Genomic DNA, 14,551 nt, shown 5'->3' on the forward strand with positions numbered 1-14,551 from the left:
TATAAAATAAAAAATACTTTCCCTAAAGTTATTATTTTTTTTTTTTAGATAATGGATTTTATTTGAGTAAAATTTGCACACATACTTCCAGCCTAGTCAGATAACCTAAAACCATAGTTATGACTTCACTGTGACACCTCAAATTATTATTGGAGTTTCATCATATTGCAGAATGTGAAAGCGCACTACTTTTATTATGCCGAAAGTCACAATCTAACCGTGTTTACAGGATTGTTTATGACTGTTCAAAATTGCAGCCTTGCCGTTGCTGGGTAATTTATGGGCTTTACTTCTAAAACAAAGTAGAAAAAGTGTGTGATAGGGGCTGGACACATTATAAATACTCTTGGCTCTTGTTCAAGGAGACTTGGAACGAATCCATTCAGGTTTCTGTCCTAAGGTGACACCTAATTAAATTGTCCAGCCCTCCCACTCCTCCTCCTCCTCTTCCCTCTCGGTTCGCTTTGCATCTAATATTTACGGATACGTGCTTGAATAATTGCTCAAACATCTGCTGGGAAGTGATTTGTTTTCTCCGTTCCAGGGCAGGCTGCTTGGCAGCAGCAGTTGCTCTCAGGAAGTTTAAATGTCCCCTCTTTCAATTAAATGTGGGTGGATAAAGCCAGCCCTGACGCAGGTTTATTTATCAAATGTCGGCAAGTGATAAGCAAGCACTGACCAAAGGGAGTAAATCCCTCAACATCGTCATACTGCACAATGCTAGCAACCTGTACCGACTATTTATTTTCCCTACGACCACCTTTTTAGCTTGAATTGCAGTGTGCAACACCCACTGTGGAATAGGGTGACCAGATGACCATGAGCAAAAACTGGGGCACACATGCTGCTCAAATCATAGGGATTTAAGTTAAAAATAATTGTTCATAGCAATCAAATGGACAACAAGATTAGTGTCCCATAACATTAAAAAGTTGGAATATATATGTATATATTGTATTATATAATATTGTATAATATATATGTATGTGTGTATATACTGTATATATAAATAACAGAATTAAGTATGAGTTTGAGATTTGCAAATCATTGCATTCTGTTTTTATGTACACTTTACACAGCATTTTGGAATTGGGCTTGTTTATATAAATCATAATATATGAATCAAAAAATGTGTCATGGTTTCCACAAAAATATTAAGCATCCCAAATGTTGTCAGCATTGCTAACAATAAGAAATGTTTCTTGAGCACCAAATCAGCATAATAGAATGATTTCGGAAGGACCATGTGACTGAAGACTAAAGTAATGGCTGCTGATAATCCTAATTTTTTTATTCTTTTTGGTCAATAAATGCAACCTTGATGAGCTTAAAAGACTTTTTAAAAACTTGAAAATAATTTGGTGAGTGGAGTGTTTGCTGATACAGCTGTGTTTCTGTGTGCATCAGGTGGAGCTGAGCTGTCCAAAGGAGATGGCCTGGAAGGTGAATATGCATCGCGGTTACCTGGCCATCTGTCACCCTGAGGAGCAGCAGCTCAACTTCATTGAGCGGCTAGTGGAGATGGCCAGCAGTCTAGCCATCAGAGAATGGAGGAGACTGCCGCACATTGTTTCTCATGTGCACACGCCCCTGTTACAGGTGAGGACCATCAGTGCATGAGCTAACAAACACCCTTTAACCAGACGCTCTCCAGCTGTAATGTAATGTTCTTGATGGTTTTTCACTTTTTCAAACAGGGCAACTCAATCAGAGCACCACTAGCGAGCTAATCTAAATAAATTGGCAATTTTAAATAATGATATCTCAAAAGCAGAACATCTGGTCAAATATCTCAACTGACAAGCATGAGACTTGGGCAATCTCATTTCATTTGTGAGCGTGTGACTTAATGCAAACCCTTGTAGCAGAGCGAGTGGTTAGAGTTGACACTTTACTTATAATTGCCTTTTTTGCTTTGCATTTTTGCACAATAACTTATTTCTTTATCAGACCTGGTCCCTTCTTCCTCCCTCCCTCCTTCTTTTTGGCCCTTACTAAAATGGCTAAGATAGTGTTGACTGCACCATTGTGGTGCTCAATAGGCAACTTGTATTAATATTCAGCGGAAAGAACAGCCTCCTGACTGCCACACGCATAATCAGGCAGAGCACACAATGGGACGGAGCTGAGGTGATGTGTGCCTGTAGATTAGGGTAATGTGTGAGAGCTCTCCATGCACCACATCCTCAGGGGACTGTTAGAGACTTTCTTGAGCTCGGCTGTGGTGAGATGTCAAATATGACAGCCGAAATGAGGTGTTGTTGGTGACTATGATTATGCCACACAGGGTGTTATGGGTAATGGCTGATGGTTCTGTGGTCTCTGCATGATTGAAGAGTTGTATGTAGTGGATGTGTTCAGAACATCTTGAATACATGGGATTTTTGTTGCTTTATACTATTAGTAAATAGAAAATGCAGTACTGTGTCTTATTCTTAGCATTTTATTTTAAAAATGTTTTAAATAAAACTAATTATTAAAGGGTTAGTTCACCCAAAAAATAGTTATGAAGCTACGAGAATACTTTTTTGCGGATAGAAACCAAAAATAACTACTTTATTCCACATTTTCGTCTCTACTGGACACGCGTTCACGACAGTACCATGACGCGAGAAGTATTCTCGTAGCTTCGTAACTTTACAGTTGAACCACTGATGTCACACAGACTACTTTGTCGATCATCTTGGTACTTTTCTGAACTTTGAATGTGGTAGTTACCTTGCTGTCTATGGGAGGGTCAGAGAGCCCTCAGATTTCATCAAAAATATCTTAAATTGTGTTCCAAAGATGAACGAAGGACTTACGGGTTTGGAACAACATGAGGGTGAGTAATTAATGACAGAATTTTCATTTTTGGGTGAACTAACCCTTTAGTAATTTTGATACAATTTTAGAATTGTGTTGTTTGTTTCTTGGTTCATTAATTGTTCATTAACATTAGTTCATTTCTTTTTCTCTGTGGACTGCTTGCTAAAATGGAGAAACAAACAGAACATACTATGACACAATTTCTTTTTTTTTTTAAATAACTATTATTATTTTCTGAAGGAAATATCAGTGCTTGCAATACAGAAAAACATGATCATTAGTTAATTTCTTTTTCTCTGTGGACTGCTTGCTAAAATGGAGAAACAAACAGAACATACTATGACACAATTTCTTTTTTTATAAAATAACTATTATTATTTTCTGAAGGAAATATCAGTGCTTGCAATACAGAAAAACATGAAGTGTCCAGACTTTTTACTACAAATAACCAGAAATCAAACTTGATTGTAGGCCGTGTGCTGAAAGATAATGTGGCATTATATCCAACAATATAATATAAACATTTTAATTTTTAAATTCTCTGCATTTCAATGAAAAAATAAACAAAAGATGTATAAAAAAAATATATAGAAATGAGGATATGCTTCAGGCTTGTTTTTTCCCCTACTCTTCTGATATGGCAAATATTAATTTAAAATGGAGAAAGTACAATAGAATCCCAATCACAATTCAGTATGCAAATGTGATGTCAGCACTGACAGTTATATTTTGGTCATTCAAAATTGTAGTTTATTAAATTATATGTAAAAACAAAGTAAATCAATTCTGTATGTTTAAGCAGTAAGGGTTAAAGTTTAATAACTTATTAGTGTAGGTAAAGAACTGGCTGCTCTTAAAATACATTATTGGCCACACTGTATTGGCTGTTTTAGCCGTGCATTCAGAAATGTAGTCTTTGCCCCAGAGCGATTGATTTCAGTGATAATTGAATTTGCTGATAATTGAATCTATTTACACCTGCGCTCCTTAATGCAACCATACCGAAAAACCAAGTCCAATAAGAGTGATTGGAAGGGACGGGAGAGGCAGACAGAAGCCGTGAGACAGAGAGAGTGAGAATGCCACCAAGTTTAAAATGGCTCGTAATTACTTTTCCCCCATCAGATAGTGTTTGATTAAATACCTGCAAGAAAATTAAATTTACATGATGAATGGGCATTCAGAATGAAGGTTATTATGTGCCATCAGCTGATATTAACAGATAATTGTGAAAAATATTGTATTGCTTCATTTATTTTGTTTTGGGGGGATTTGTTTTGGCAAGTCCATAGACTGATTTGAGGCATTTATCTTGTAAAGCAGGCATTACTATTGAACGGATGGGTTTTGGATGCGTGTGGCATAATTCATTATCACGGCTCAAGCTACTCATCGTGCGCATAGTAAACCATCATGTTGTAAATCACCTTGTAAGTGCCAGACTCCCTCCCTCACGTCTTTCTTTTCCAATTCACACAGGAGATTAAAGATCCATGTGGCATTTCGGTAAGAGTGCAGTGTGTTTACTGGCTGATATGTTAAGGTCATGCATCAGTAGTTTGTGAGGAATGGGTAGCATTTTTTGGGTCACCGTGGCCTGTGTCCTCTGCTGGTGTGGTCCGTGTCGTCTGAGAGCGTGATTAGGCATTAAGGGAATAGATGCTTCACTTGTGTGCTTCCTTCTCTCTGCCCATTCTCTGAGTAAATGGCTTTTAAGATACTTTGATCCATCCATTCGTTCAGCCACCTCGAGAATTCGTTTCTCTATTTCTTTTTCTTTCTCAATAGGAATCATAAGCCTGTAATACAGTCACAGTAATGGATTTTGGAGAGCTGTGTGTGTGTGTGTGTGAGATGTGGTTTCTCGGATGACTGTAGCCCTCAGAATTAAACTGAGCTGGCGCTTTAAAGAGATCTTGAGGATGTTGCATCTTCCTGCTGGATGTTTATTAACTACATTGAGATTCTCATCTGTTTATTCCTGGATTATTCCTATTCAGGCGGCGCAACAGATTATTGAGCTACAAGAAGCTGCTCAGATCAATGCAGGCCTCCAGCCCGCCAACCTGGGCCGCAACACCAGCCTCCACGACATGAAGACCGTGGTGAAGACCTGGAGAAACAGGCTTCCGATTGTCTCCGATGACCTCTCCCATTGGAGCAGCATCTTTATGTGGCGGCAGCACCACTATCAGGGTATGCCAGGATATGGAGATGAATTCCAGTGACAAACTAATTATTATGTCAGCACTTTTGATCAAATTTATTTATTTATTTTCTTCTGCAGCCATTGTGACTGCTTATGAAACCAACACGCAACATGATCCAAACACTAACAATGCCATGCTTGGAGTGCACGCCTCCGCATCAGCCATTATTCAGTATGGAAAAATCGCCCGGAAGCAAGGTCTGGTCAATGTAGCTTTGGACATTCTGAGTCGCATCCACACCATCCCCACCGTGCCTATTGTAGACTGCTTTCAGAAGATTCGTCAGCAGGTTAAATGCTACCTACAGTTGGCTGGAGTAATGGGCAAGAATGAATGCATGCAGGTGAGTGAAGTGACCAAAGCATGACTGCATATTCTCTAAATCAACTAGTCATTGGGTTCCCCGAATGGCTAGTCATCTAATCTTTCTGAAAGATAACCTGTGTAATTGCTGTGGTTTTGGGGTCACCTGACCCCAATCAGATGAATGTCTTAGAGCATTCTGTATGCTAATGAAGCTGAATAGTGAGTTCATGGGTTTTCTTGGGTTTCGCAGCAGGTTCTAGCTAGCCACATAGATTTGCCATATTGTGTGATATACAAGTAAAATGCTTTCTCATATGAGGAAAAAAAAGTAGGACAGGACTAGATTTTAACCATTGGGAATTGATTGGATCATTGTTGTTTGTTAATTGTTACATGTGTGCACACTGCACACGTCACCAGAGAATTATGTTGTGGGGAAGAAAAGTTAATTTTAATAAAGATTACAAGTGCACATGATTTAAAAAAAAAAGTGCATGAAATAAAAAATATTGTTGATATGATTTCATGGTGAACATGAGTCAGTACTCAAAAACCAAAGACGTCCATCTGAATCTTGTATGGCTATAGCAGTCTGAAGGATAATTTAAAGATGCATCCTATAAGGAAAACTAAAAGTGGATGACTAGTCGTCCTTTTTGACAGATCTGTTCGGTTATATATATAAGTTCATATTTAAAAAAAAAATTCAGTAATGTTTTACAACACTAAAATAAATTTGTACATTGTTTATAACCTTTATTTTTATCTTTATAATTTATTTTTTACATCTAACTGAATAATGATTATCATTGCTTTTGTCAAACTGAATTCATCTATTCCAAATCTAGTTTACTTTGCCGACTCACCTGCTGATTTTGCTGTTAGCCGGACTCTCTTAATGCAAATAACGCTGCTCTCATTACGGTGAGAATGACTGCGGTGCTGTCACAGTAAGGAATGCATTCCAAACAGTGTAAGGAATTGGCTGCTAGCTGCAGCATTCGCTTAAGCCTGATTAATAGAGCTGCCTCAACTGAGCTCCAGTCATTAAAGTACCATTGGATTTAATAAGTCTCTCTCTCACTCTCTCTGCTATCACTTGGACCTGTTCTGTTCCCTTTATCATTTCTCTGGCACACTCTAAGCCACAGGCTCTCACCTGGGAGTCTTAGATTGAGCTACAGAGATGTCTACAGCAGATATACTCTGTTGTCAGTGGTGTTGACTTTTGATGTATAGGAATTCTAGTTCCGAAAACTACACGGCTGGATCTTGACAAAAAAATCATCCATTTTGAGAGAATCATTCTACATGAGAAAAGGAAAAATTCATAAATATGAAATATACTTTGAGGAATTTCAAATGCAATCATTGTTATTGTGTTGTCAGGGTCTGGAGGTGATTGAGTCCACTAACCTGAAGTACTTCACCAAGGAGATGACCGCCGAGTTCTACGCTCTCAAGGGCATGTTCTTAGCCCAGATCAATAAGTAAGAGTTGATCCCTGGGTTTGTTCATCTTTTCTCCTTTTCTACCTGTCACTTTGAGTCTTCTCCTTATCGCCCTCATTCGCGCTCTCTTTGTCTTTAATTGACGCCGCTCTCGTTATCTTTTATTTTGTGCACGAGTCTTCGCACTAACAATAGAGAATCGGAAACCAAGATCATTAAGAGCTCACTTTTTAAAATGAACAATTTCGACAGAGTCATTATGGAGAGGAAAAACAAACATCTGTGTGTGCCCGTGCGTTTTTGCCACTAATCATCACTTCTAAAACTTTAGGCCAATAACGAGGTCAGAACAGTCTCTAATCTTTCTGAAAGATAACCTGTGTAATTGCTGTGGTTTTGGGGTCACCTGACCCCAATCAGATGAATGTCTTAGAGCATTCTGTATGCTAATGAAGCTGAATAGTGAGTTCATGGGTTTTCTTGGGTTTCGCAGCAGGTTCTAGCTAGCCACATAGATTTGCCATATTGTGTGATATACAAGTAAAATGCTTTCTCATATGAGGAAAAAAAAGTAGGACAGGACTAGATTTTAACCATTGGGAATTGATTGGATCATTGTTGTTTGTTAATTGTTACATGTGTGCACACTGCACACGTCACCAGAGAATTATGTTGTGGGGAAGAAAAGTTCATTTTAATAAAGATTACAAGTGCACATGATTTAAAAAAAACTGCATGAAATAAAAAATATTGTTGATATGATTTCATGGTGAACATGAGTCAGTACTCAAAAACCAAAGACGTCCATCTGAATCTTGTATGGCTATAGCAGTCTGAAGGATAATTTAAAGATGCAACCTATAAGGAAAACTAAAAGTGGATGACTAGTCGTCCTTTTTGACAGATCTGTTCGGTTATATATAAGTTCATATTTTAAAAAAAATTCAGTAATGTTTTACAACACTAAAATAAATTTGTACATTGTTTATAACCTTTATTTTTATCTTTATAATTTATTTTTTACATCTAACTGAATAATGATTATCATTGCTTTTGTCAAACTGAATTCATCTATTCCAAATCTAGTTTACTTTGCCGACTCACCTGCTGATTTTGCTGTTAGCCGGACTCTCTTAATGCAAATAACGCTGCTCTCATTACGGTGAGAATGACTGCGGTGCTGTCACAGTAAGGAATGCATTCCAAACAGTGTAAGGAATTGGCTGCTAGCTGCAGCATTCGCTTAAGCCTGATTAATAGAGCTGCCTCAACTGAGCTCCAGTCATTAAAGTACCATTGGATTTAATAAGTCTCTCTCTCACTCTCTCTGCTATCACTTGGACCTGTTCTGTTCCCTTTATCATTTCTCTGGCACACTCTAAGCCACAGGCTCTCACCTGGGAGTCTTAGATTGAGCTACAGAGATGTCTACAGCAGATATACTCTGTTGTCAGTGGTGTTGACTTTTGATGTATAGGAATTCTAGTTCCGAAAACTACACGGCTGGATCTTGACAAAAAAATCATCCATTTTGAGAGAATCATTCTACATGAGAAAAGGAAAAATTCATAAATATGAAATATACTTTGAGGAATTTCAAATGCAATCATTGTTATTGTGTTGTCAGGGTCTGGAGGTGATTGAGTCCACTAACCTGAAGTACTTCACCAAGGAGATGACCGCCGAGTTCTACGCTCTCAAGGGCATGTTCTTAGCCCAGATCAATAAGTAAGAGTTGATCCCTGGGTTTGTTCATCTTTTCTCCTTTTCTACCTGTCACTTTGAGTCTTCTCCTTATCGCCCTCATTCACTCTTTCTTTGTCTTTAATTGACACAGCTCTCGTTATCTTTTGTTTTGTGCACGGGTCTTCGCACTGACAATAAAGAATTAGAAGCTGAGATCATTAAGAGCTCACTTTTTAAAATGAACAATTTCGACAGAGTCATTATGGAGAGGAAAAACAAACATCTGTGTGTGCCCGTGCGTTTTTGCCACTAATCATCACTTCTAAAACTTTAGGCCAATAACGAGGTCAGAACAGTCGTTAACAGTCAATATGAGAGTATGATGAGTAATTAACCTTATATAGCATGACTGAAGCAGAGGATAATGACACTGAACTCATGATGAGTGATTATCTCCCATCATACTTCTATTGACTGGCATTTTCACGAGTCAATCAGCATTTCCTGGTGAGAATCTGTCATGTTATTGGTATACATCTCAGAATACTGTAGATTAATTTGTAGTGCAATCAAGCCAGGTGTTTAAAACTGCCTACAAGATATTCAAACAAACGGATGTGGGTCAATGACCCATAAGGAAACATCTAGTTTAAAATATTTTTGCCAAGTTCAAAGAAATACAATCTATTCTTGTTGGTTTCATATATTAATTGAGAGAGAAAAAGTTATATTATACACTTATTACAACATTATTACTTTTTTTTATCAAAGTGAATTTTAATTCACAAATTGAAAGGCTGTTTATCATAGAAGAGGTGAATTCAAGTGATTGTCACTATGAATTGCATTTTTATTAATAATTTAATATATCTAGACTAAAACAGATCATCATGTCATTCAATAATAAACAGATAACTACCCTCTTTTTTGCGACACAATAGCTCTATATCTATACACATGCTGAATAATTAACGCAATAGCAATTTGTGAAATCTCTGTGATCAGCAAAAGTTTCCCCCAGCCTCAGCAGGGCCTAATGTAATTACATTTTCACTATTTATTAAATATAAACATAGGGATTTGATAAAGCAGTAGAGCTGTTGGAGGAAGATGTTTGACACTTGACTGGGCGTGGGGACTTATGTGCTCTCCAAGCCCGACTCTCGGCAAAGGCCATAAGCAGAAACATATTATACATGTCCAAGACTGACGTGACGCTTCAGTGGATTTGGGCTCCCCAGACTCCCGTTGCAATCAAGTGTAATTTTGTTGCTTGCCACATACTCATTAAAAGTTCCCATTATATGTGATTGGTTTAGTAGGTGTGTCGTAGGGTAGCATTTAGAGATGGTGATGGTAAGGTCAGAGGCTTCAAGCACAGATTATGAGTCCCATGCAGTGCTTTCAATCCCTTATAAAGCCATTTATGAGCCTTTCTCAACTTCTATTCTTAAACTGCTTCTTCTATAAAGGGCCCTAGAAATAACGCTCTAGGGGGACAAATTCTCAAAGCTCAAAAACGGCTGATGAAACAAAATATTGGACCTGGTCAGCTAATTTCAGTTAGGTGCTGTAATACTGGATAGTTAAAAAAAAAAAATTCTGTCAGATACTCCTCAAATTTATAGTGAAATGCCGATAAGAAGCGGATATATAATTATGATAAAGTTTAAATGCCACCTGTTTACCAGTGAACCATTGGCAGATATTTTACTGACTTAAGCTTAATCCACCAAATTACTCATATTCTTTGCATTATTGAGATTTCAAGATTGTAATGGTCAGTTGAATTGTCTCTTCTTCTAGGTCAGAGGAGGCAAATAAGGCATTCTCTGCTGCAGTGCAGATGCATGATGTTCTGGTGAAAGCCTGGGCAATGTGGGGCGACTACTTGGAGAACATCTTTGTTAAAGACCGCCAGCCCCACCTTGGTGTCTCCGCCATTACCTGTTACTTACATGCCTGCCGTCATCAGAATGAGAGCAAGTCACGTAAATACCTTGCCAAGGTACGATCTCTTCTCTCTTTTCTCTTCTGCTGACCTCACTGAGTGACTGTGCCAAATGGTATAATTTAGAAATGTGTGTAAAACTGCCCAGTCGTGTTATTTCTATCTAGTGGTATACATTTTTTTATGATGTCAAACATGAGCCCACAAATCAATATAACAAATTATTTTATTTTCTACATTTATTTTCTGTTATTTACATATTTTATACCTTTAGGTTAACTGTATATTTCAGATAGTTAAAATATATATATTTTTTGTTTGTTAATGATGATAACACTTACAGCCTGACCTTTGCAACACTGCTGAAACGTTCAGTGAACTTTCCCATGGGTTGTGATCAGTGAAAGGAGGGAAGAAAGAACTACTGATCATTTGTGCTTTGTAATCTAGAGGGCAACATGTACTTAGTGTTTTTCTTGTCAATAAGAGGCAAAAATGGTTGGCAGAGCATCTTTTTTGACAGGCCTGTAATTAGTTTTACCATTAAACCCATTTCCCATAACACACAGGCAAACTCAGTGCTCATTTGTGGTCCAGTAAACCCATTCTGCTCTGATGACTTTGTTAAATGGGGGCATATCTGTCACTGTGTGCCATTTCTGAATTAATGCAACTACAGCAGGGGGGATGCACTGCATTCAGACTGATGAACCTTCAATGATGGATATAATTATATTATTAGACCTGATGATGGATTTTGTATGGATACTACATGTCAGTCTGCTCTTTGTTAAGTACTGTATGCTAGATCAAACAGCTCCATTAGTTTTTTTCCAGTGTGGGTTTGACTGCGAGGAGCACTTTAGATTGTGTCCTGACTGCTGCTGGCCCCTAAAGCTTTAGAGACGGTGGCGTAGTTTACACATAATTAATGAGAGTAGCTCGCTGATTATCAGTAATTATCCATAAGCCGTGTAGCCCAGGCTGTCCAGTGCTAAATGTTTCCATCAGGCTTCAGCAGAGATGAAGGTTCATCTGTTACCATCCCACCAGCCACCATAGCAGAGCCCCACAAACAATAGCAAGAGAAGACAGCAGCTGACTGGTGGGAGTGAGGCGGCCGAGATGATTTTACAAGCCATTAAGCCCTGGAGTAGCTATTTCATGGAGCTGATGGCATCATCTTCAATCGCTGACATAGATTTAGTTTAAAATGAAAACGTTACCTGGTCATTCACAAAGGTTGATGAACATTTCATCCAAACTGACTATTTATGAATGTTTGTGGTAATTGACTTGATGAAAACTTGACTTTCCAAATTAGAGATTTGTGAACAACTGTACGTGTGCATGAGGAGATATTATGCACAATAACGCAAGGAAAAAGGAAGATAAAGTGAGCAATTGCAGGAAGTTTGCATTTTAAATGTCCATGGCATTAAGAATAAAATGGTTTTTACTTCGAATAAAATGTCAGTGTCATATTTCTTTATTTTACATTATTTCTGGCTGTTTCAATGAAAATTTGTAGACACAATGTATTTTTAAAAATATATGATTTTTTTTTGTCCTGCAGCAGGGTTTGTAAAATCAGAACTGTTGCCAAAAGAGACAGTCTCTGTTCTTCTTCAGGTGCTGTGGCTGTTGAGTTTTGATGATAAGAACACATTGGCTGATGCTGTGGACAAATACTGCATTGGAGTGCCGCCCATCCAATGGCTGGCCTGGATCCCTCAGCTCCTCACATGTCTGGTTGGCTCAGAGGGGAAACCTCTCCTTAACCTCATCAGCCAGGTTGGATTGCTCACTATATTACCTTTTTATAGCAGCACATTCATGCTTGATATATCCATCTAATCAAGATTAATTTAATTTGCTGTCTTCATTTAGAGACGGACTGCATTCAAGACCACCTTTGTCAAATTCACAGTTTTACTGGTTCCCTTTTTATTTATTTATGCAAAGCAATGTTATTGGGTTAATATCAAACACTCTCCAACTGTGGGAACAGAACCGCCAATTAAACAAGAGACTAATTTGCCCTCCTTGATGGAGTATTATTTCCAAGCCATTTAAAAAGCTCCTGAACTTCAAAGAGGAAACAGCTGCTCCAGGGGCCCAAAGAGAGAGGGAGAGAAAAGTAGAGGAGAGCATTCTGTGTATTTATCTCGCATAAAAAGATGGCAAAATCCCCCTCTCATTCCCTGACTTGTTCCAAACGGGTTTTGCATGCAGCTCGACAACCTTTTTTCTCACGTTTACATGCCAGACCAGCGACTTCTAATCTCTCAATTTCAGCACTGACACACCCGTGCAGTGGAAATGCTTCACTTTAAGATTAAGTACACTCGAGTCCCTGATAAGCACCCAATGAAATGGATATGTTTGCACACCATAATCTCAATTAATGGAGTTGTCAAGGCTGTTTTAGGGATGACAAGTCTCCTTGTTGAAGGATCCTTGGGTCTGATCTAAGGCAGTGATGACGAGTGAAAGGTAGACGTTTTGTAGAACTCTTGATTTTCAAGTGAAATCTCCAGCGGATGGCGCACCTTTATCTCAGGGTCTGAATTATTTAGCTGTGCTCCAGTTGGCGGGATGTTTTAAAAACGTTTGGTGAAATATTGATGAAGGTGAGCTGTGGGGTGCCTTGAGATGAGACTGAGTCGAGAAAAACTCAACACCTTTATGCACGCAGACACCCATCACATGTACACTCGCACACACCCTAAAATATGATGAGACTTTTCTCCAATTTTAGGGTGATCTGTCCCCCGCTGCCTTGTTCATTTTTAATGCTATACTTAACAAGCTTTTAACAGAAGGTCTTGGCCATGGCTGCCTTTAATGTAAAAGCCCATCTGGACTCCGAGGTGTCTCTTTACACCTAAAGGCCAGCCTGCTTTCTGCCGTCTGTTTGACGAAGATCGTGTTTCCACTCTAATGGGCTGCTTGAGCCTGGGTGCTGTGAGACCTAAGAGGGGCTGCGGGTGGTTTGAGAAGGAGCGCTGTCTACCGCCTCCATATTTGTCTTCACCCCCCCAACATTCACACCCCTCACAGATATCGCAGTGCCAGGGAAGAACGAGGAGAGGAACAAGTTGAAAAACATGTTTTTGGGACTATTACATAACAATTAGAAGATCCAAAGATTGGGTTATGAGTCAGACTTTTCTGTCTGTTAGATTTATACTATAGAGCTTGGGGGCATTTTACTTCAAGAGATGTGAAATAAGAAAATTTGGACTAAACTGCTCAATTCATATGGATTAGTTTTATGATCTATTTATGAACTTTTTGATGCATCAAAGTGGTAGTTGCATAGACACTCTATGGAGGGTAAGTAAATAAATAATAGTATTAAATAAAATTTAAAGGGGTGGTTAACTGCTTTTTTTCCTTGGCTTGATTGTGTTTATGGGGTGCAGTGTAACATGTCTTCATGCTTCGTTTTTTTTTTTTTTAAATGCCTTATTTTTCATATATTTTACCTTTATTGTAAGCCGCTGTCTCCATTGTTATTTGAACGGCCGGTTGACGTCCTGTTTCTATGATACCACTCCCTCAGAAATACGCAATGGGCTCAGTGATTCGTTAACCACGTACTGCATGCACATTGTCCGGAAACTTCACGCCCATTACGGGCAATAGTTGCATGTGCTCCAGTGGAATGTAAATAATGGCGCCAATATTGCCGTATCAATTTGAGCCAGAGTCAGACCCAGATAGCAGTAATGAAGTTAGCATTTAGTAGGGCTGCACGATTAATCAAAATTAAATTGTGATTAGGCAGAAGCTGCGATTGTCATGCGTATCTTTCAGTGAAGAACGGTTTTGTGATCAGCAGTAAATCTCCATCCGAAGGCCAGAGGGCGCTCTCGTGCGGAAACTTCAAATACGCCTCGCAGAAGAAACCCAGGAAATACCTATAGCGGTTGCTGAATAAACAGAAGATTTAACTGCTTTCATTAATTCAACTAATAAACACATGACTCTGAGTTCGTCTTATTATAATTTTTATTATAATAAAGTATATAATAATGCAATGCTAATCAATATAGCCTTTATCACTGCTTAGAATACTGTGAAATATGTTGCGTGCCTTATTCTGTGTAATAAGCCACATCATCTCACAGAAG

General features: G+C 38.5%; 1 protein-coding gene across 1 annotated transcript in view; it reads left to right on the forward strand.

Moving 5' to 3' along the window:
* Positions 1–14,551, forward strand: part of LOC107594200 (transformation/transcription domain-associated protein-like) — an 89,731-nt gene that overhangs the window by 59,505 nt on the left and 15,675 nt on the right. The window contains exons 47-52 of the mRNA XM_016284162.1: positions 1,408–1,599; positions 4,809–5,004; positions 5,096–5,361; positions 6,714–6,814; positions 10,268–10,469; positions 12,045–12,206. Of these exons, the coding sequence (XP_016139648.1) occupies positions 1,408–1,599; positions 4,809–5,004; positions 5,096–5,361; positions 6,714–6,814; positions 10,268–10,469; positions 12,045–12,206 (1,119 nt within the window). The remainder of the gene's footprint in view (positions 1–1,407; positions 1,600–4,808; positions 5,005–5,095; positions 5,362–6,713; positions 6,815–10,267; positions 10,470–12,044; positions 12,207–14,551) is intronic.

Source organism: Sinocyclocheilus grahami, unplaced genomic scaffold (genome assembly GCF_001515645.1).
Source record: "Sinocyclocheilus grahami isolate Dianchi unplaced genomic scaffold, SAMN03320097.WGS_v1.1 scaffold180.1, whole genome shotgun sequence".
In the NCBI taxonomy this organism is placed as follows: Eukaryota; Metazoa; Chordata; class Actinopteri; order Cypriniformes; family Cyprinidae; genus Sinocyclocheilus; species Sinocyclocheilus grahami.